Source organism: Mustela putorius, unplaced genomic scaffold (assembly GCF_011764305.1).
Source record: "Mustela putorius furo isolate JIRA1106 unplaced genomic scaffold, ASM1176430v1.1 tig00000145_pilon_pilon_pilon, whole genome shotgun sequence".
NCBI lineage: Eukaryota > Metazoa > Chordata > Mammalia > Carnivora > Mustelidae > Mustela > Mustela putorius.
Window position 1 is genome coordinate 15,140,433 of NW_025421294.1, and position 21,497 is coordinate 15,161,929.

The window sequence follows — 21,497 nt, forward strand, 5'->3', positions numbered from 1 at the left end:
AATTCAAACTGCAAGTTTTACGAAAGGAGAAGATGATCTTGTTCTGTAATACGGAATGGCCTCAGTACTCCTTAGGAAACGGAGAAAAGTGGCCCATAAATGGGACCCTAAATTTTGGGTCAATCAATCAGTTGGACCTCTTCTGCAGGGAAAAGGGCAAATGGACTGAAATTCCTTATGTCCAAGCCTTTATGGCCCTATATCAGGACCCAAACTTGCGGGCCTCTTGCAGAATGTGTCTAACCCTAGGGCAGGTTAGCGCCCCCCCCCCCCCAGGATATATTGGATGATGACTGTCTAAACAGGCCGATTCCTCTCAACAAGCCCGGGATGTTGAGGGAACTGCCAGACAGTCCCAAAGGAGAGAACACTGACTCTGATGCTATCCCTCCTCCTTATAAACCCCAAGAACCCTCTGCCCCCAGCCCCGCTGGACATACCAGGAGCGGGACTCCCTATTTACCGGGAGCTCCATTTAAATATGGGATGCATCCTCTTAGGGAAGTTGCCAACGGAGAAGCAGGCACAATTAGAGTACATGTCCCATTCTCCATGACAGATCTGGCTCTAATAAATCACCTTTTGCACCAACGACGTCTTAAGAATTCTTTCTTTAGTCGTCGGCTCCGAACCTCCTCACCCCACCGAACCTGACTTAGGTTCTGGGACTTCATCATAGGGAGGTCTGTTTTCTTGGCTGTCTAGTTTCTCCCTGATTCTTCTAACTCCATAGAATGGGGGAGATAAAGCGCTCATAAGTACCCATTCTTATAAACCCCGTGGAGCTGAGGTTATTTATGATGAATGCTTTAACTAAATGTCAGGCCATCCAAGATGCCTTAATTTTTTAAGAAGCCAGTTCTCACAAGAGAACTTCCCCTTATACTCTCCCAATCTTTTTAAATATAAAATAGTAAATAAATAATATAAGAGCACAGGACTCCATGTTTTAGAGGGGAAAGACTGAAATTTGTTTGCCTTTCCAACTGGGTACAAAAACGCAATGCATAGACTTTAACAAGGGAGATTTTCAAAATCCTTTGCTGGAATCAATTCAGGAAGTTCCCATTTCTTTTGGGCTGCAAATCTGTGGTCAAATTTTTTGGCCCAACATTTTGAAGGACCCATTGCCTCTGCCACCAAAGAAGTTGTAGGAAAACTGGCACCAGTCATACATCCTAGGAGACAAGTGTTGCCAAATCAAAGTAGAACACTGAGTTTCCAGCAAGTCCAAAGAATAATGCAATCATTTGGCTCTCTCTGCAAACTCAGGGTGCTGATGAGCTCTTTGTAGCAGCTTTTAACCTAAAGCCAACTTTTCTTAGCTACAACACCCCAGAAAATTATCTCTTGGCTTAACTACACCAATTCTGTCACCCCTATATTCTTTGTATGTGCTTAGAAACACACACTATTAACAATAAATTGCAAGATCCTCTCCTGTTGGTAGACCCTGAATTGTAAACAAGCTACCTTCTCCTGCTATTCAAGAGTTTCTTTCCCTAAATCACCTTGAAAACCTCAATGACTGGCCTTTTCAAATGCTGATTTTTTTAATAAGCTAAAACAAAACAAAACAAAAAATCCCAAGCAAAACAAAACAAAAACACTGTTCAGACAGAGGAAATAAAGCAGATTTAAAGAAAAAGTTACAAGCATTAAAAAAAATCACAAGCATAATCTTTACTTTCAGACAACTTACAATGTCTTTATCGTTAATTATTTCTTTAGAGCATCCATATGGTAGTTGGGTAGAGGGGAGGGCATTTGTCACTGTGTCTGTTGATCAAATGGGATTATTTAACTAGTCTGCTTTGAGCTTAAATTAGAAAAAGTGAAGTTTATTGATTTTTCAGCCTACTGAGTTTTTTATTTTGCCTCAAATGAAAATACAATCACCCAGGGGAACGAGGAAAGAGAAACCAGAGGAGATTATGTTTTTGTGAGGTCATTAGCCTGGCTTCTTTTTAAAGGGCGCTCTATATAGGTTTTCAGAGAATCTATGAAATCTGCCATTCTGTCATTTCAATTTCATTGATAGAATTGTGAGTGGGTCATATTAACTATGGCATCTACAAGAGCTGTATCTAATCAATTTCGTTTCTTTCGAAGCTGAAGTACAGCAAAGAGCTCAGGCTAAGAGACTCTGCTCGTAAATAATGGTATAACTAACTTTAATTGGGAGCTTTCCTTATTTGGGATACCCCACTAAGTGTTTTACTTACATTGTTTTATTGAACCTCACAATGACCCAAGGAAGGATGCCTGATAATCATTTGTATTTTATATAGGAAGAAACTGAGGCTTTACAGAGGTTCAGTAACTTGCAGAATAGAAAGGTGGTCCCCCATCCCACCTGCCCCATGTTAATTCATTAGTAATTGCTTAGGTTTGGGTCTTTTTTCCCCATGGTATTTCAGGTCCCCTCAGAACACTTTATCCCTAGTCAAATTGACTCTTGTGTTTGATGATGGTGCTGCTGAGATTCAAATCCGCATATATGTGTTTCTAATAGCAGAGCCCAGGCTTTCACCCACCATGCTAAGTGGTCTTAGACTACAAAACACAAAACCTAATTAGGTGGAAGACAGTGCAGTGTTTCCTTAAATAAATTAAAGAATTACCATATGATCCAGCAATTCCACGCCTAAGAATACACCTAAAAGAATTGAAAACAGGGACTCGAACAGATATTTGTACACTTGTTTTATAGCAGTATTATTTATAGTATAATCAAAGGTAGAAACAACCAAATGTCCACTGATAAAGGATAAACAAAATGTGATACATACATGTAGTAGAATATATTCAGCCTTAAAAAGGGAATGGAATTGTTATAAATGCTATAATACAGATAAACCTTGGAAACATTACACTAAGTAAAATAAGCCGAACAGGGACAGAAAAGGACAAATATTACGTGATCCCATTTATGTCAGGTACCTGAAATAGTCAAATTCATAGAGTCATAAAGTAGAAAGATGGTTGCCAAGGACTGGGGTGGCAGGGGGCCGGGGGTGTGGGGAAGGGGAGTTGTTGTGTAATGGGTACCAGATTTCAGTTTGGGAAAATGAAAAAATTCTAGAGATAGATGATGCTGACAGTTGCCCAGATCTGAATATACTTATTGCCACTGAACTGTATGTACACTTAAAAATGGTTAAAACGATACACTTTATTATGCATATTTTATCAAAACAAAAAAGGTTACGACTGAGATTTGTACTAAAATATCAAACGTAGGCCACAAAGCAAAGCAAAACAAAACAAAACTAGTATAATTTGAGATCCACTTTGTAAAAGGTAACAGTAATCAGAGAAGACTTTATTCTACTCAATGGCACTATAAATCTTCCACTTTGTTTTCATCAAAGATCAGCATAAATAGCTAATAGAATGATGCTTTCAAGTTCACTATCAGATGGAAAAACACGAAGTACAAAGTGTCGGGATGAATTCCAGCAAGAACAGCTTATTTTACTAGATAATATCTAGTAATATCTTATTCTTTAATTACCTTCAAAGTGAATCAAAACACTTTTCCAGGAGAAATCTTGAAATATTATTTGGGAAAATTGGTTCACATTTTCTCCTCAAATCTATGTACTGGGAACAGCAAATACTTTGAAGGAAATATTAAATACTTTTTCATCATGTATTGGGATTCTTTTCAGCAATATTTTTAAAATAATTAAATTGGCTCTTTTTTTTTTTTAATTGGCTCATTTAAGTGCCCTAGATTCTGGCCCGGTTTGGTTATTTATATAAAAGTGAGATAGAAAATGATGTAGGCATTAATGTTCTTTGATTAGTCAGTGCTTTGTTGTTGTTTTTGTTTCTTGGTCAGAAGCTTTGTAGCAGTCAAATAAAATTGTACCTTGTGCTTAATCTGGAGCTATGAAAGGAGTCAAATCAGTTTTATAAGATTTACTGATCAAAAAATATGAATGCTCAGAATGTCATACGTTCCCTCCAAAAATTCAGTGATCTTGTAAATAAAGTGAATATAGCAATTAAATACACTCCCTTTTTATAATATGCAAACTCATAGGCATGAGTGTGTTAAGATACTGGCTATTATTTATTTCTGATTTTGTCATTATTTGGACTTTGGACTTGAGTTTCCTGTACCTGAACTGTTCTTCTCATGTCATTGCATTAGTGGCTTCTTCTCATCTTTCAGACTTCACCTCAGATGTCACCTCCTCAGAAAGGCCAACTCTGACCACACTCTATCTCAAGGAGTTTCTCCACCATCATCCTGTCCCTCTGCATAAGATCCCTGAGTCATTCCCTTGATGGCACTTCAACACTGTCTCAAGTTGTCTCCTTTATTCTGCCTGGCAACTGTGTGTGTGGATGGACCCACAGCATCACCTCTGGGGGGGGGGGGCACAGACTGTACTGTTACGTACAGCTCTTCTCTTTATGGGCACTCTGGTATGCTGATCTCACCAGGCTGGCGGATGAACAGCTAAAAGGTGGTGACCTACAAGGGGTTACAAAGGACATGTCTGGGTGGCTCAGTTAGTTGGGCATCAAATTCTTAGTTTTGGCTCAGGTCATGATCTCAGGGTCATGAGATCAACCCCTGCATTGGGCTCCATGCTCAGGAGGGAGTCTGAGATTTTGTCCCTCTGCCCTTCCTCCTTCCTTGTGCACGTTTTTTTTTTTTTTTCTCTCTCTCTCTCAAATAAGTAAATAAATCTGGCTTCTCTTCCCTGCTCTCTTCTCTGGCCTCATACACATCACGGGCTCAGAATCCACAGGGAGTGCAGTGAACCAAACAAGTGAAATCAAGCCTATTCGTCTTTTCCTTTTAGAGACGGAAAACTCAAGTAACATCACTGGTCTTTAGATCTTTGCCTTTATGACTGGATAAAGCAAAGCCAGGCGACAAGAGTGGGAAAAACGGTTGACCAAGACCATTTTCTAAATGGGTAATTCGGAGTTCCCCTGTAATACTTTGTATAGGTAATAACAATGCACCTTTGACTTGATAGTGAATGACTGGGGACAGGGCATCCTGAGCAGTCGGACATTTGTGTTTAGAAGAGACCATCCAAAGAACCAAAGACCAAGATGGTAGCAAGCTTCTAGTTGTTAAACAGCTAGTTCTTCCCATCTTTTGTAACAAAACGGAACTTATTTTTAGAAGGTTCATGGCCACATTAAGAGAATAAACTAAGTTTCCCAGTCTTCCCGGGAGTCCGGGAGTCTGGGAGTCTGGGAGTTGTAACTGGGTCTGGGCTTGTCCCCCAGAGTGCTAAGCAACAGCCAGATCAGAGGCTTGGGAGGCATGGGCTCAGACTCCCTCCTTGACCCCTTCCCTGTGGCTGGAATGCAGACGCGGTGGGGAGCGTCCTGGGGCAGGAGCATGAGAGTGACACTAGGGAGAGGGAGAGAAGGAAAAGCAGCAGCCCTCTGGAGCCACACATTTCTCCCTGCCTATTTTGTTACGTGAGAAAGAAGAACGTATCCATCTTGCTTGAGCTGTGGTCATTTGCAATTTCTGTTTCAATAGATTTACTTTCTAACACAGTAGATGTCTGTGGCTGATTTAGATGCTGCTTCATAATTTTTGAACAGTGGTTTTAGGATCTTCAAACTAAACTTTTTGAGTTGAAAACAACCTTCAAAAGAGTGCTGGGTAATACAGTTGGTTAAGCAACTGAGTCTTGGTTTTGGCTCAGGTCCTGATCTCAGGGCCATGGGACTAAGCCCTGTGGCAGGTTCCTCGTTCAGTGCAGAGTCCACTTGGGATTCCCTTCCTTTCTCTTCCTCTCCTCATGCATATGTGTGGTCTCTCTCAAATAAATAAATAAAATCTTAAAAAACATAAACCTTCAAGTTTGCCCTATCTTTTCACTTAACTGAGGAAATTGAAGATAGGATAAATAAACTTCTTGATCCCCATTGGTAGCTTGGAGTAGGACCAGTGCTCAGAATTCCGGAATTTCAGTTCATTGTTCTTTTCCTCTGTGATCTAATCAGCAGAACTCCCTCCCTCTGAGAGGCCTGAACAGCTTACTAGCTGGGACCGGAACTGCCTTTTTTCCAGCCAGCCTATCAGTAGCTGCCCCATGCTTTTACTGACAAGGCTGATCTGGCTTCCTTGCTGGGAACGAAGGGTGAGAGGGGGAGGCAGATGTCTTTTTCTGACATGCCTCACTGTGGGATGGCAAACGAATCAGGAAAACCCTTGCTTTTATTTCTTTTCTGGCTGAGCCTGACCTTGAAATTTCCCTTTCCTCCAATAATACGGATTCATTTTCCTATGACCTAGCCTTGCGAAATTTGTCTAGGACCCTGAAGCATGCCAGTTAGCAGCTCAGACGGCTCCTACTTGCATGACTCCATTCTATAATAGAATGAATATTGATTCCCATTCAGATGTAATTTGGTAATACAAGAAATCTTCTATAACAACTAGCAGTAGGGATAACTTCAGCTGTCAGGGAAACGGCAAGAGAACAACAAATCCTTTCATTTCAAGGTCTTTTATCCACCAGGTGCCCATCCACAGCTCCCTTTGGACAAAGGGTATTGGTGTAGTTGTAATTAAGAAAACTGCCCAAGGGCTCATGGAAAGTGAAAGGTAAAAGCTAGCTATTAGCTTCTAAGATCCTCAGGTTTACTCTTGTAGTCTTTCTTTCTTTCTTTCTTTCTTTCTTTCTTTCTTCTTTCTTTCTGGCTTACTCTTGTAGTTCCTTCCTTCCTTTTAGTCTTAGACTATGATTTACGTTGAAACAAGGTATTTATATTTGAATTCTGCAAAATTCTATACTTTATATACAGTAATCACATATTCTTACCATCTTCATTTTCATCAAACACTGGTGGTTTGCTTGAAGTGTTGGCTCCCATGGTCAAGTCAGCCCACACCCAGATCCTCCAGTTAAACTCTGCTGGCAGAAGCATTCATCTTCAATTCACTCAACAGAGATCTGGAAGCCTTAGCCTGATATCTGGAAGAGAAAAAGAAATGGTATCTTTACAATATGGTGGGCTCTAGGAATCCAGCACAGAACTGTGGTTGCAATATTCACCTGATCTATGAACAGATCACCTAGAACAGAATTTTTTGTGTTGAAAATGATAATTTCACAAGTACAGAGAACATCAGGCATCCGGGAGAACCCCCTACATGGCCTCATGGGTAGTGGTCTTAGACTTACAGAGAAGGAAGGGAGCAAAATATTTCTCTAAGTAAGAAAACAAGTTTAAAATCTGGTCCAACAGTGTTTAAAAAGTATGTAATAAAAATATTTCATTGTGACTCTCTATATTGTTAAGAATATATTATCTGTTAACATTTTTTTTTGATGTTTGAACAACAACTTTATTATTTTTTTAGTCATAAAAATACATTTCCCTCCTCTTTCCTCCTACTGTGGAAGGTACTACAACATAAAAAGAACAAGGTCTGAGTTTGGGCTTTACCTCACCAGCAAACTGCTAAATTTCACTAAACATGTTTCTTTTTTCCCCCTTCCCCTGAACTTGAAGATGATGATGGTCCTCTCCTCAAAGGTAAATCAAATGTGATTTGGGACAATACCTGAAAGTATTTTCACAGCATAAGTGTTCCATGATTGTTGGCCACCCTGAAGCTTCAAAAAGGGATGTGTATAAGAAGAAATGTACGTTTATGGTTTTGTTCATTTGGAAAACTTCCCCTGAAATTGGTCAGGAGAGGCAGCATCCAGAGTTCTGGTTCTGAAACCGACACTTAACAATGGCTTTGGGCCAATAACTTGACCCCTCGTCTCTAAGATGGCAGAAACCACAGTGCCTTCCTCAGGAATCACAAGCTCCCATGCCTTATTCAAGTCAGGCACAAATGCAGGTGCAAGCACTGGGCCAGGTGGAAGATGTCAGTGCCTGGAGGGATCTCTGGTCACCTGCAGAAACCAGGCTCCATCTCAAAGAAGTCACTGCTCTCAGATCTAAAAGTTTGTTGCCACGTGGAAACACAGATCTGAACCCCCCCCCCCCAAAAAGGGCTAAAGATTCAGAATTTATACAAAACAATGTTTAAAAATTCATTTCAGCTATATGGCCTGAGAAAAATCTCACGGGACAAATACAACTCCCGGGATATAATTAATGAGATAATGTCCATAAGGCAATTAGCACAATGCCCGGTACATAATTTGCAAAGAATAGAATACTATTTTTTTAAAATATTTTATTTATTTGACAGAGATCACAAGTAGGCAGAGAGGCAGGCAGAGAGAGAGGAGGAAGCGGGCTCCCTGATGAGCAGAGAGCCCGATGTGGGGCTTAATCCCAGGACCCTGGGATCATGACCTGAGCTGAAGGCAGAGGCTTTAACCCACTGAGCCACCCAGGTGCCCCTAGAATACTATTTTTAATAGTCGCTGTATTTCCTTATATATAATTTTTTAAAAACATCTATTCATTAATTTCCTCTCAGGCTTTTTCCACATGACGGAAATAGAGATTAGAGCTAGAATTGAAGAAAGGGTCCCGAGCAAACCTGGGAGAAGGATGGGAGGTACCGAAAAAGCACTTGAGAAGCTCCTAGGCAAGTCTAGAAGAAAAGCTCATTTTCCCATTAGGAAAATGTAAGTAAAGCCTGCATTTGGAAGGCAGACTCATTAAGGAAATGCTACTTTTCATACTAAAAGCCAACAGTTGGCTAAGTGCCACAGGGACTTTAAAAAGAATCATTAAATGGAGAGCAAAGGAAGAGTCAGCAATTAGGAAGCAACCAATTAAATGGTATGGAGGAGGGGCAGGTGGTAACAGGTGGCCGGAGTAACCCCGGGGAATTATTGACATCAGGAGGACAGAAAGACCTCAACTCTGTATGCTTCCTTAAAAAAATTAAAAAAAGAAAGAAAGGAAGAAAGAAAGAAAGGGCTTTTAATTTTAGTATAAAAGGGGCTGAGGAAGCAAGTGGGATGATGCCCTTAGTGTTTCACTGTGGGCCAGGGAGAAGGGAATGGGTGCTCTCTGTATTTTATTATTGCATTTAGAGCCCAGAATAAGCAGGGAATAGTGGGAGGACAGAACCACAGATCACATTAGAGAGGACTGGTCCTAAAGAGAACATTAATCTTAACGAGTTGAGATTTTTAACACCGTAGATTCGGATCACATTTTCTTTCATTTTGTTCGTAAAACCTTACAGACATATTTTCACACACGCCCCAATCCTGTCATTCTTATATTTTTCTTCACTCGTCAGGCTTTTGTCAAGTAGCCTGTGTTCCTGTAGCACAAGATGTACCAAGCATTGACCTTGCAAGTTGTCGAGACAGAGAAAGAGAGAGAAATATGATCACAATTTGCCACGTTTCGGAGTTCCATCCTGACATGCAGACAATTTTGTTCAGCAAACATCCAGTGATTTTTTAGCGGGAAGTAAATATGTCAACAGGAAACCACTTTTGTGTCTGTTTGGGGAAAGGGGAGGTGGATGTGATGGTTTCTCCATTGGACCTGATGCATCCAAGCCAGTTTAGAACTGTCTTTCCCACTTTCTCCCCATAGGGATAACCAAGTTAGGTAATTTCCCCCCGTATCCAGAAAGAAAGAAACGACCTCTGGCAGGAAAATGGAGACATGTCTTTCCTGTTTTGCTGCTTAGACCAAGCAGAGCTAGAGTACTCTACTCTGCCAAACCCACACCACCCTGACCTCCTGGCACAGAGTCTGTAGGGTGACACGAGCATCACCCGAAGATGTCTAGAGGACAGTGACCACCCCTGCAAACCAACAACCTGAACATAGAAAATCTAAGAGAGAAAGAAATGTGTCTTATAAGGACACAGAAAATTTTTAGATTTTCCCCTGACCTGGCCAGTTATCAGATTATTCACCGCAGACTCATTCTCTCATGCTAACATACGAGCTTCGGCCTGAATTTTGGGGGCTGTCAACTGGTGAGCTTTTCTAAGCTGCTAAGACCCCTTAAGTAAGAGGTGTGGTCTTTTAGGAACTGAATCACCTATGTTGCGACGTGAGAAAGTTGCCACTTTGATGGAACTGTTCCATCACTGCTGTAGCTCGTGCACCGAACTTAGTTTGCATTTGAAATACAGAATTTCTTAAACTCAGAAACACACCAGAAACACAGTTAAGAAAGAAAATGTCATGAAAAAACACACCACTCTACTATACTGGCTATATTTCATCCACCTCGCTTCCTCATTTTTATATAGTAAAATTACAGGTAAACATTATTTCTACCTGGCCCCCCTGCCAAATTAGTTTCCCTTGCACACTTCCCAAAGACAGACACAACAGCAAATCTAGTATATGGTTTACAGTCCCCTTTCTATGATTTTACAATATGCTGTGTGTTTTAAGATAAGTCACCTAAAAATGACATGGACTAGTAGGTACACTTTGCATCTTGCTGTGATCATTTCCCCTTATAGCTTTGTGATCTAGGCAGGCTGGTTTCACAAGCTCTGATTTCTGCTTTTTAAGGGCTGCATAGCAGTCCACAGTGTGAATACACTGCATTTTATTTTTCTGTGTAAAAATGTTCATATCCTTCCGGCTTGGGGAAAGCACCCTTGTGGAGATGAAGGCAACCATCAAAGGTAGTTTCTGCTGGTTTAGAAGTTTCTGCTGGTAGAGAACAGTCAGAAACACCTGGCGCTTACCTCCACCCAGCAAATATTTATTGACGTCTGTGTGGGTCTGGACCTGAGTCAGTGAGAGGCTGGTGGACAAGGAGGGGGTACATAGTAACTAGGAAGCTGCGCTCCATCCCAGCCCTATCTGGTTGTGGGGGGTTGTCTTGACTGCCTGCCTTTGTCTTATTTCTCTTCTCCTTTAATTTATTAGCTTCCCAGCAGTGCCCTGACCATGCAGGTTTATTTAAAAGAAATAAAAATCTAGACCACCACTCACCTCGATCTTGGTTCTCTCTCCTCTCCTTCAAGAAGCTTGGACTGGTCTTCCGCCCCGGGGCACGGGGCCTAGCAGAGGGGTTCCCGGAGCGGAGGAGAGAGCAAGGAAAAGACGCCTACCTACCCCGGCGCGGGCGGCGGTGGGCGCCCGGCTGCGCGGGACTGGCCCAGGGCGGGCGGCACCTGCGGCTGCCGGGGCTCCGAGCGCCACCCGAGCGCGCAGCTCCTCCGGGAGGGGCCGGCAGCGGGGAGCGGCCAGCCCGCGGGCGTCCCCTGTCGCCGCCCTCCCCAGAAACCGCCGGGCAGTTGCCTGGGAGAGCGACAGTCCCCTGGGGTCGGTGCGTCGCCGGCGGAGGGCGAGACGGGGGACAGCGACGCGGGCGCGGCTCCGAGCGGGTGGCGGGGATCCCGAGGCTCCTTGGCACGATCCCGAGCCGCCAAGAGCGGAGCGCGCCCCAACTTCCCAGACCGAGCCCCAGATGGCCTGAAACGACCCTCTTCCCCTCCGAGACGCCCTGGCAGCGTAGCCGAGGACGGGTGACCTGGGGGCGGGGGGGCGCTAAGGTCCCGTAGACTGGGATGGAGAAGGGCGCGATTTCCTGTAAGACTAAGTCGGGTATTGCGGGAAACCCGAGAGAGGATGGAGAATTTCACAGGGCCCGGCAGGAAGCATCTTTTGTTTCTGGGCTAGCACACTTCCTCGTTTGACTGCTGGGGAAACTGAGGCACGGACAAGAAAATTCTCACCGAGTGTTACGTACAACTCTTTCCAGACCTAGGTCTCCCGCTCGCAGCCCCCTCCCCCGTTTGTTTTCCAGGCACCTTTGTCAGCCTCGACCTCTGCGTGTGGAGGCGGGGTCAGGGGACGGGGACACAGACACGAAGGCCATCCCACTGGAACTTTCTTTGTGCTGTTCCCCTTGCTGCTCTCTGTACTTCCCTTTGTAGTAAATCAGCAAGGTCGAAATAACTTTTTATTGTCTTCCCAACAACCCAATTGTCGCACATGCGTAAGACACCAGAGAGCTGGCACTTGGTTGCTTTCTGTCGCGGCGAGGGTGGGGATCGTGGGCGTTCGCGGAGCAGGGCGGAGATGAAGGGTGTAGGTCTAGGCTGGGGTGGGCTGGGGACAGCTTCTCTTCAGCTCCAGCGTTTCCCTGCCATGTGGAAATGCCAGCTCTGTGTTGCCAAACATTCGGATTTTAGAAGAGAAGCTAGCAACGAGAACTTCTGTGTGAAATCTCCCATTATTTAAAAACATTGGCAAGTTTAGAAAATGTTCAAAACTGTGTTGGTCAAACAAAACGCATCTGTGGCTGAAATGGCTTTTCCAGACTCCTGTTTTGGTCTATCTAGTTGAAGCGTTGTGTGGCGCACAGGAAGCAGATTGGCTTTGTTCAACGTTTTTAGTAGCAGCTCCTAGAAGGGTGTCCGCTGCATCTTAAAATATCTGCTGAAATTTTTGAACAAGTCAGCGGTCATCTTATGGTCAAGAGCCCCATGACTTACTCATGAAACAAACGTTTCAGAGGTCTGGTACCCTAGTATGAGCTAGCCCCTATTGTCCTCTTGCTTTTACCTCAGCCATGGGCTGCATTCTGCTATAGTCATTCGAAATGTGGAATAACCTTGAACTTCCAACAAACCTGCTCTCTCATGTGCATGTGGGGTCTTGAGGAAGGGATTTGCCCAAAGCTGCACAGTGAGTTGCTGGCAGAGCTGGGTAGAAACTTCCCTTATGTTGTCAACACCTTAGGAAGAACCTGTCTGAGAGAGGAACAGATGCTTTAAGTGAACATTGAATGTGGAATTGGAGTCAAGTTCTGAAAAAGGGCAACCAAGTTGGGGAAAAAAAAAAAAAAAGCATTACATCTTAAGGAATTCATTTTTTGGAGAGGCTCTTCTTCTTAAGGCAAAAATCAGGCACCCAGCCAAAAATACTTTGTTTATGAGTAGTATCTTGTAGTTTACAAAATACTCGAGGTATGTTCATGGCATGGACATTCCCTACAGACTTTTTGGACTAGTATTATTACCTCTTCCTGGGAGATAATGATAACCATTTTATCATCAGGAAAATGGAAATTGCAAGAAAGCTGGCTGAGACTGGAACTGAAGTCTCCAGAAGCCTCTTCATTTTAGTATCCTGGTTAGTATAAAGGGCTTTGGAGTCAGACAGTCTTTTACCCAAAAGCCAACTCCACCACTTAATATTTTGGAGGTATTAGACAGGTCACTTAAGGGCCCTGAGCCTTTTCGAATTTCAGTAAAGCAGATGATGGGCATTCATATTGGCTATGACTGATGGAGGACTCAATGAGATAATGTATACATTAATGCAATTAACATGGTGCTAGACAGCACAGAGTAAACCTTTAGAGACTGGTAAATGTTAACATTGTCATTTTAATCAGCAGGCTAGCAGGTTCTGCCCCAGTACTTCTCCGATCTCTTCTGTAAATCTTAGTTCTGTTGGTACAGTCACTCTTGCTTAAAATAAAACTAATCAGTTCTAATGAGTCTCATCATGTAAAGGCTTGGCGTGCCATAGGTTTTTCGGAAAAATAGTGATTCTCATTACTGTCTCACGTGTAGTCTGTCAAAAGCAGACCTGTTTCCAAGAGCTGATTGTGTGTTAATTCTCTATTTATTCAGTTGTTTATTCTCTCTTGCTAGCGTTCAAACGTAGCTGTTGGAGACACTGAGGAGGCTGCCGTACCAAGTTACTTGGGAGACAAACCAGACCAGATACTCTGGAGCCCCCCAGTGGAGAGGAGAAAAGTAAACCTGTGAGCAAGTGTTGTCCAAGTAGATAACCAGAACTTTAAATATATATATGTCTATACATCATGGCTTAGCACATACATATTAATACTACATCATTCCAGCCATGTCCATTCTTGGCTTGAAGTTGTCCCCGGGATTCCACTGCATTTAGAATAAAGTGATGCTCTTTATTCCAGCAGACAAGGCCTTCTACAGTCTCTTCCCTGCCAGTTTGTCCAGCTTCATCTAAAATGTTTCTTTGCTCACTCCAGTCTAGCCACCCTGGCTTGGTGCTCTTTGAAGATCCTGCTGAGCCTGTCCACACGCCAGGACATCTGAATGAGCCTTCTTTATGCACGAACATGGTTCTGGACTCCTCACTGTTCAGCTGTCAGCTCACGGTTCTTTAGCTTGGACAGAACTTCCCTCAACTCCTCCCCTCACATTGTTTCCCCACGACTTCTCCCCACCCCCCCACACACTCTGGTTTCTTCCATCTCAATATTCACCATGAACTAGATCTAATTTCCTTTTGTAACTTCTTTGCTATGCTTTGCCCATTGAAGACAGTCTCCACAAAGGCAGGAATTTTATCCACTGTTTTATGTATATTATATACAGTGTTGAACCAGTGTTCGGCACATAGAAAGTGTTTAATAAAATAACTAAATGTTTCTATCATTCTTTGCATTGCTTAGTGCAGGAGGAAATAGGAAGGAGACATATTACACCTCAAAGCAACAGACATTCCTGTGACATAAATGGGCCTTTCCTGTGCTGCTTAAAGGGTACAGACACGGTGGGAAAGAATGGCTGGACATGAGGCTTTTGTGGTTTGGGTAGAGGCATGACTATAGCCTGAGACTGAGGGATGCCCAAATGGGAGCCTTTGGAGAGCTCTGGCTGACTCAGTTAGCTCTGCCGGAAGGCACCAGAAGGTGCAATGATGTTTGAGCTGTGTCTTGAAGGATGGAGGGTCACTAGTTAGAGAGCAAGGCAGTTCAGATCTGGAGACTAGAGGCACACAAAAATGTAATACTTGAGGAGAAACATCAAGTTTAGTGGGATGGGAGCACGAGGAGGTAATGGGAGTCAGAGAGGGTGGGGAAAAAGATTGGAAGAATGAGTTATGGCACGGAAACTGGCTTGAAACGTAAACATGATGGCAATGGGAAGCCATCGGCTGTGTTTTGTATGGAAATGGACTTCATTAGAGCTGAGGACTGTTTTGTCCTTTTCACGTAAGACAAACCTTTATTTTCTCTTGATCTGATACGCAAATGATTCGATTACTAAAAAGATGAGTTCTGTCTTGTGACACAAAAATTCTTCTTAGATATAAAGTAAAAATCTGATCTGATGTCTCGTATTTCATAAGTTACCAAATCTTTGTCGAATTCAAGTCAATGTCCAGTTTTTACCTGGTTTATCTACTTCTACCCACACAGTTGACTTTACTGCTTGCCAGAATGGCCTGAAGCTTTCTTTTAGATATTATCTTTAGAAAGACCTTCTATTTTGTTTTTCAGTGCCATGAGATGACTGATATTTACAGTTTCTAAACTGCCTTTACAAATTCTTCCAGTCAAGTTCACAATTTCTTTCATAACCCATTCCCTCAGGGTTTATCCTTTGTCTACAGTGGGGATAGTGCCACAGCAGGGGACACAAAGATGAATACCCCCCCCCACACACACTTTTGAGGCACAGGTGTTCTAAGTCACACACAGGTGTTCTAAGTCTCACACAGCACACATCACTCTACCTTCATCGCTCAGCCTGTGAGTGCGACATAGTTTAACTGAGATGTAATGGGAACATTGAATTTCTGGTGTTCAAAATAAAGGATAGACTTAGTATCAAATTACCCTCTCTTACCTGCTCACTAGATAATAATTAACTGAAAAAGAAAGCAAGGAGAAATGGGTACAGATGAAATCACAGAAGAGATGAACATTTATGGCTCCTACCATGTATACACACCTATATGCTTATTTATTCCACATTAATTGAGATGTGACTAATATAATCACTCTCCAGGAAACATGCACAGTGGAACATTGTCATTGAGAAAAGATACTGTCAGTGTCAGGCCGACCTGAGTTTGTTTCCTGATTCTACCACCTACAACTTCATGTCCTTGGGCAAGTAATGTGGACTTTGAGGGGTTTTGTTTCTTGGTCAGTACCATACGGTTGCTGGTAGTACTTGCTCCCAAGGAATCCTTCAATGATTAAATGAGATAATGCATGAAAGCACTTAGTGCAATGGTGGGTGTAGGGGGTACGTAGGAGTCACATTATTGTTATTGTTATTATTACACTGAATCTCTCTCTTTTGTTAAGAAAAAAAGTGAAATGCTTCCTCATCGGCACTGACTCTTGAAAGATCACGGCTGCCAGACATAGTTACAATAGTGAGCAAGATACATACTTTTCTTAAGGCGCTCATCCTATTAAAGATTCAGGTTAGCTGGCAGTTTGAATACAGGGTAGTGAGGCTGGAGATAAGAAGTTAGGATGCTCCATGAGCATTTAAATGAAGTGTACAGTCTAGTCTAGGGCTGTCAAGAAAGATGTCACAGAAGATCTATACTTAAGTTCGATCCTGAAGGTAGAGTACAAGTTAATTGTGCACAGGAAAGGGGAGAGACTGTTCCAGCTTGAAGGAACAGCATGTGCAAAGGCAAGAGAGAACTAGTTGTACTCGAGAAAATGATAGAGCTTTAGTATTGAAGGTTGTAGAAGACAAAGGCACTACACACAGAGAAAATAGCAAGTGCTATATCCTGGATGTGACAGATGTAATGCCACTTTATATTATCTATATGACAAACCCATAAATTATGTGGTTTTGTCTTCTGTTTTCAGGACAGAAAATAGAAAATGATTTAGGTAAAATTCCCAAACTTCCAGCTCTGGTTTACTACCACATCAGTATCCTTTCCATTAAACTACAGGCTTCCTCTCTGTATGGTGTGTGCATATGTGTGATGCAATTTAAAATATTATATATATTTTATTTATTCTAGAGAGAGTGTGGGGAGTGAGGAGCAGAGAAGAGGAGCAAGCAGACTCCGTGCTGAGCATGGTGGGGTGGGGTCCTTAATAATCACATTATTAGGTGATATGCAGCTTGATCTCAGGACCCTGAAATCATGACCTGAGTCAAAACCAAGAATTGGATGCTCAACCCACTGAGTCACCCAGGCTCCCTGTATGATGCAACTTTAATACCTTCCATAGCATAATAATTAAAAATACAACTTAAAAGAAAGGACAGTCCCATAAAGTTGTTTTAAAGTCCAAAGATTCAAACCTGGCTTATCTGATATCAATTCCTCAGATTATTTCAGCAAATCATCTGTGAATGACAGCTCAAAATATACAAATGATTTAATTTCTTAAACAGTGTCCATGTATTATTTAAAAAAAAACAGTTGCATCTTGTTTTGTTCTTTACATCATATGTTTACACCTTACCCTTATGGGATCAGATAAAGTTGTAGCAGGGAGGGAAGGAGTGATCTTATTCACCTATAAACTGTTTGTTTGTTTATGTTTTATTGTTAGGTTAGTCACTATATAATACATCATTAGTTTTGATGTAGTGTTTCACAATTCATTATGTATAACACCCAGGGCTCCATGCAATATGTGCCCTCCATAATACCCATCACTGGGCTAACCCATCCCCCCACTCTCCTCCCTTTCAAAACCCTCAGTTTTTTTTCCTGGAGTCCACAGTCTCTCATGGTTTGTCTCCCCCTCTGACTCCCCCCTTCATTTTCCCCTTCCTTCTCCTAATGTCCTCCATGTTATTCTTTATGTTCCACATATAAATAAAACCATATGATAATTTTGACTTTCTCTGCTTGACTTATTTCACTCAGCAAAATCTCCTACAGTCCCATCCATATTGATGCAAAAGTTGGGTATTCTTCCTTTTTGATGGCTGAGTAATATTCCATAGACCCCATCTTCTTCATCCATTCATCTGTTGAAGGGCATCTTGGCTCCTTCAACAGTTTGGCTATTGTGGACATAGCTGCTGTGAACATTGGGGTTTATGTGGCCCTTCTTTTTACTATATCTGTATCTTTGTAGTAGTGCAATTGCTGGGTCATAAGGTAGCTCTATTTTTAACTTTTTGAATCTCCACACTGTTTTCCAGTGTGGCTGCACCAACTTGCATTCCCACCAACAGTGTAAGAGGGTTCCCACACCCTCTCTAATATTTGTTGCTTCTTGCCTTGTCAATTTTTTGCCATTCTTACTGGTGTAAGGTGGTATCTCAATGTGGTTTTTATTTTTTTAATCTTTTAAAAGTTTTTGTCCCTGCTGGGCATTATATTAACATATAATGCTTTATTTGTTTCATCAACATATAATGCATTATTTATTCACAGGTCTGTGAATCATTAATCTTACACAATTCACATCACTCACCATAGCACACACCTTCCCCAGTGTCCATCCCCCAGCCACCCTATCCCTCGACCCCCCCTCTCCTCCAAGAACCCTGAGTTTGTTTCATGAGACTGAGTCTCTTTTGGTTTGTCTCCCTCCCCGGTCCCATCTTGTTTCTTTTTACCCTCCTTTCCCCCACGACCCCCTGCCCTGCCTCTCAAATTCCTCATATTAGAGAGATCATATGATAATTCCCTTTCACTGATTGACTTATTTCACTTAGCATGTTAACATGAACCACATGTTCACTAGTTCCATCCATGTCATTGCAAATGGCAAGATTTCAAGTTTTTTGATGGCTACATAGTATTCCATTGTGTATATATATATTACATCTTCTTGATCCATTCATCTGTTGATGGACATCTAGGCTCTTTCCATAGTTTGGCCATTGTGGACATTGCTGCTAAAGTGGTTTTGATTTGAATTTCCCCGATAGCTATTGATATTGAACATTTTTTAATGTGTCTTTTAGCCATTCATATGTCTTCTTTGGAGAAGTGTCTGTTCTTGTCTTCTACCCCTTTTTGACTTGATTATTCGATTTTTAGGGTGTTGAGTTTGAGAAGTTCTTTGTAGATCTTGGATACCAGCCCTTTACCTGTAGTATCATTTACAAATATCTTCTCCCATTCAGTGGATTGCTTCTTTGTTTTGTTGACCATTTCCTTTGCTGAGCAGAAGCTTATTATCTTGATGAAGTCCCAAAATTATGAATGAAAAGGGAGAGATCATGACTAACACCAAGGAAATAGAAACAATTACTAGAAATTATTATCAACAACTATATGCCGATAAATTAAGCAACCTGGAAGAAATGGATGCCTTCCTAGAAATCTATAAACTACCAAGACTAAAACAGGAAGAAACTGACAATCTGAATAGACCAATAACCAGTAACAAAATTAAAGCAGTGATCAGAAGCCTAGCCAAAAACAAGAGTAGAACCTGATGGATTCCCAGGGGAAGTCTATAAAACATTCAAAGAGAAATAATACCTATTCCCCTGAAGCTGTTTCAAAAAATAGAAACAGAAGGAAAACTTCAAAACTCATTCTATGAGGCCAGCATTACCTTGATCCCCAAACAAGGCAAAGACCCCATCAAAAAGAAGAATTACAGAACAATATCTCTGATGAACACGGATGCCAAAATTCTTAAAAAGATCCTGGCTAATAGGGTCCAACAGTACATTAAAAGGACTATCTATCAGGACCAGGTGGGATTTATCCCTGGGATATAAGGGTGGTTCAACATTTGCAAATCAATCAGTGTGATAGAACACATTAATAAGAGAAGAGACGAGAACCATATGGTCCTCTCAATTGATGTAGAAAAAGCATTTGACAAAATGCATCATCCTTTCCTGATTAAATCTCTTCAGAGTGTAGAGATAGAGGGAACATTCTTCAATTTCATAAAAACCATCTATGTAAAGCCCACAGCGAATATCATTCTTAATGGGGAAAAGCTGAGAGCCTTTCCCTTAAGATCAGGAATATGACAAGGATGCCTGTTCTCACCAATATTGTTCAGAATAGTACTAGAAGTCCTAGCTGCAGCAGTCAAATAACAAAAAGAAATAAAAGAAATTCAAATTGGCAAAGAAGAAGTCAAAGTCTCTCTCTTCATAGATGATGTGATATTTTATGTAGAAAATTCAAAAGACTCCATCCTCAAATTACAGAACTCATACAGCAATTCAATAATGTGGCAGGATACAAAATCAATGCACAGAAACCAATTGCTTTCCTATGCATGAACAATGTTAACTGTAGAAAGAGAAATTAGGGAATTGATTCCATTTACAGTAGCACCAAAAACCATAAGATACCTTGGAATAAACCTAACCAAAGAGGGAAAGGATCTGTACTCTAGAAACTACAGAATACTTATGAAAGAAATTGAAGAAGAAACAAAAAGATGGAAAAATATTCCATGCTCATGGATGAGAAGAGTAAACGTTGTTAAAATGTCCATATTGCCTAGAGCAATCTATATTTTGAACACCATTCTGCTCAAAATACCAGTGGCATTTTTGAAAGTTCTGGAACAAACAATGCTAAAATTTGTATGGAACCAGAGAAGACCCCAAACTGCCAAGGAAATGTTGAAATAGAATCACAAAGTTGGAGGCATCATGTTGCCTGATTTCAGGCTATATTACAAAGCTGTGATCACCAAGACAGCATGGTAGTGGCACAAAAACAGACACATAGACCAATGGAACAGAGTAGAGAGTCCAGATATGGACCTTCAACTCTATGGTCAAAAAATCTTAGAAAAAAACCAGGAAAAATATCTGATGGAAAAAGACAGTCTGTTCAATAAATGGTGCTGGGAAAATTGGACAGCTCTACACAGAAGAATAAAATGACCATTCTCTTCAACCACACACAAAAATAAACTGAAAATGGATGAAAGATCTCAGTGTAAGGCAGAAATCCACCAAAATCCTAGAGGAGAACATAGACAGTAACCTCTTCAACACTGGCCACAGCAACTTCTTTCAAAACATGTCTCCAAAGGCAAGGAAAACAAAAGTGGAAGAGAACTTTTGGGACTACACCTATAAACAATTTAATTGGACCCTAGATTGTGCATACCCCACTGTGTGCGCGTGCACGCACACACACACACACACACACACACACACGAATATCCAAGAGCATGATGGTGGAGCAGGCAGTAGACTTGATATTTCCCGAGAGAGCAGAGCAAACTAACAAGTGCTTATCTATCAATTCCCCTCTCCTTCCTTTCTGTTAGTGCTTTTCTAACAGGGGTGTCTTTGCAATGAGCTGCTCTTACATATGACCTGGGAGTAAAGTGGATGATATGAAGTTGTGCCCTAACAACAGAAAATATGTCTAATGAAATTATATTTCTTATTTTAATTGTCTAGGGAGATATTTAAAAATCTATAGTTGTATAAATACACTTTTTCATGTATAGGGTGAATTTAAGTTTCATTGGATTAATGTATTTTGCCCTGGAATTTTATACCTGAATTTGTTGTTTTGGGAGTAGTTTTTCCCTTAGTGGGATTGACCTTTTTAGACACAAACTGTTTCTCAGTATAGCCTGTCCACACTGTAATTAAAGATTTCTCTCTGAAGATTCTGTGAATTTTTTCTATTTTTGGAGGCCATTTCACTGAGAAGTTTGGAAAAGGCAAATATGAAACAATCCAGGGTGTCCGTCATAGTAGGAAATCATGAGATATCTTTAAGTGTCTATGAAATTGAGGGTAAAATACTGTCCTCTATGCCTCTCAGAGCACATCTCCATTCAGGGTACATCCAGGAAAGGGGCTGTGGTCCTCCAGAGGTGACTGATTCAGTTTTCTACCATTCTGTTTAATTCATCA

At 41.5% G+C, this 21,497-nt stretch overlaps 1 protein-coding gene and 1 long non-coding RNA gene across 3 annotated transcripts in view; one reads left to right on the plus strand and one right to left on the minus strand.

The window, feature by feature from the left end:
- Positions 1-11,123, minus strand: part of STK32A (serine/threonine kinase 32A) — a 137,278-nt gene extending 126,155 nt beyond the window's left edge. Inside the window, exons 1-2 of one of the 2 annotated variants that reach the window (XM_004744678.3) lie at positions 10,894-11,123; positions 6,816-6,968 (exon numbers count right to left, since the gene is read on the minus strand). In XM_004744678.3, the coding sequence (XP_004744735.1) occupies positions 6,816-6,921 (106 nt within the window). In that variant the 5' untranslated portion in view covers positions 6,922-6,968; positions 10,894-11,123. The remainder of the gene's footprint in view (positions 1-6,815; positions 6,969-10,893) is intronic. The other variant, XM_013052335.2, reaches the window with a different exon arrangement.
- LOC106005069 lies at positions 6,022-9,398 on the plus strand. The gene is made up of 4 exons (XR_001178222.2): positions 6,022-6,131; positions 7,510-7,533; positions 8,441-8,591; positions 9,218-9,398. It is a non-coding gene; the product is annotated as an uncharacterized LOC106005069 (long non-coding RNA).
- Positions 11,124-21,497: the final 10,374 nt, after the last annotated feature.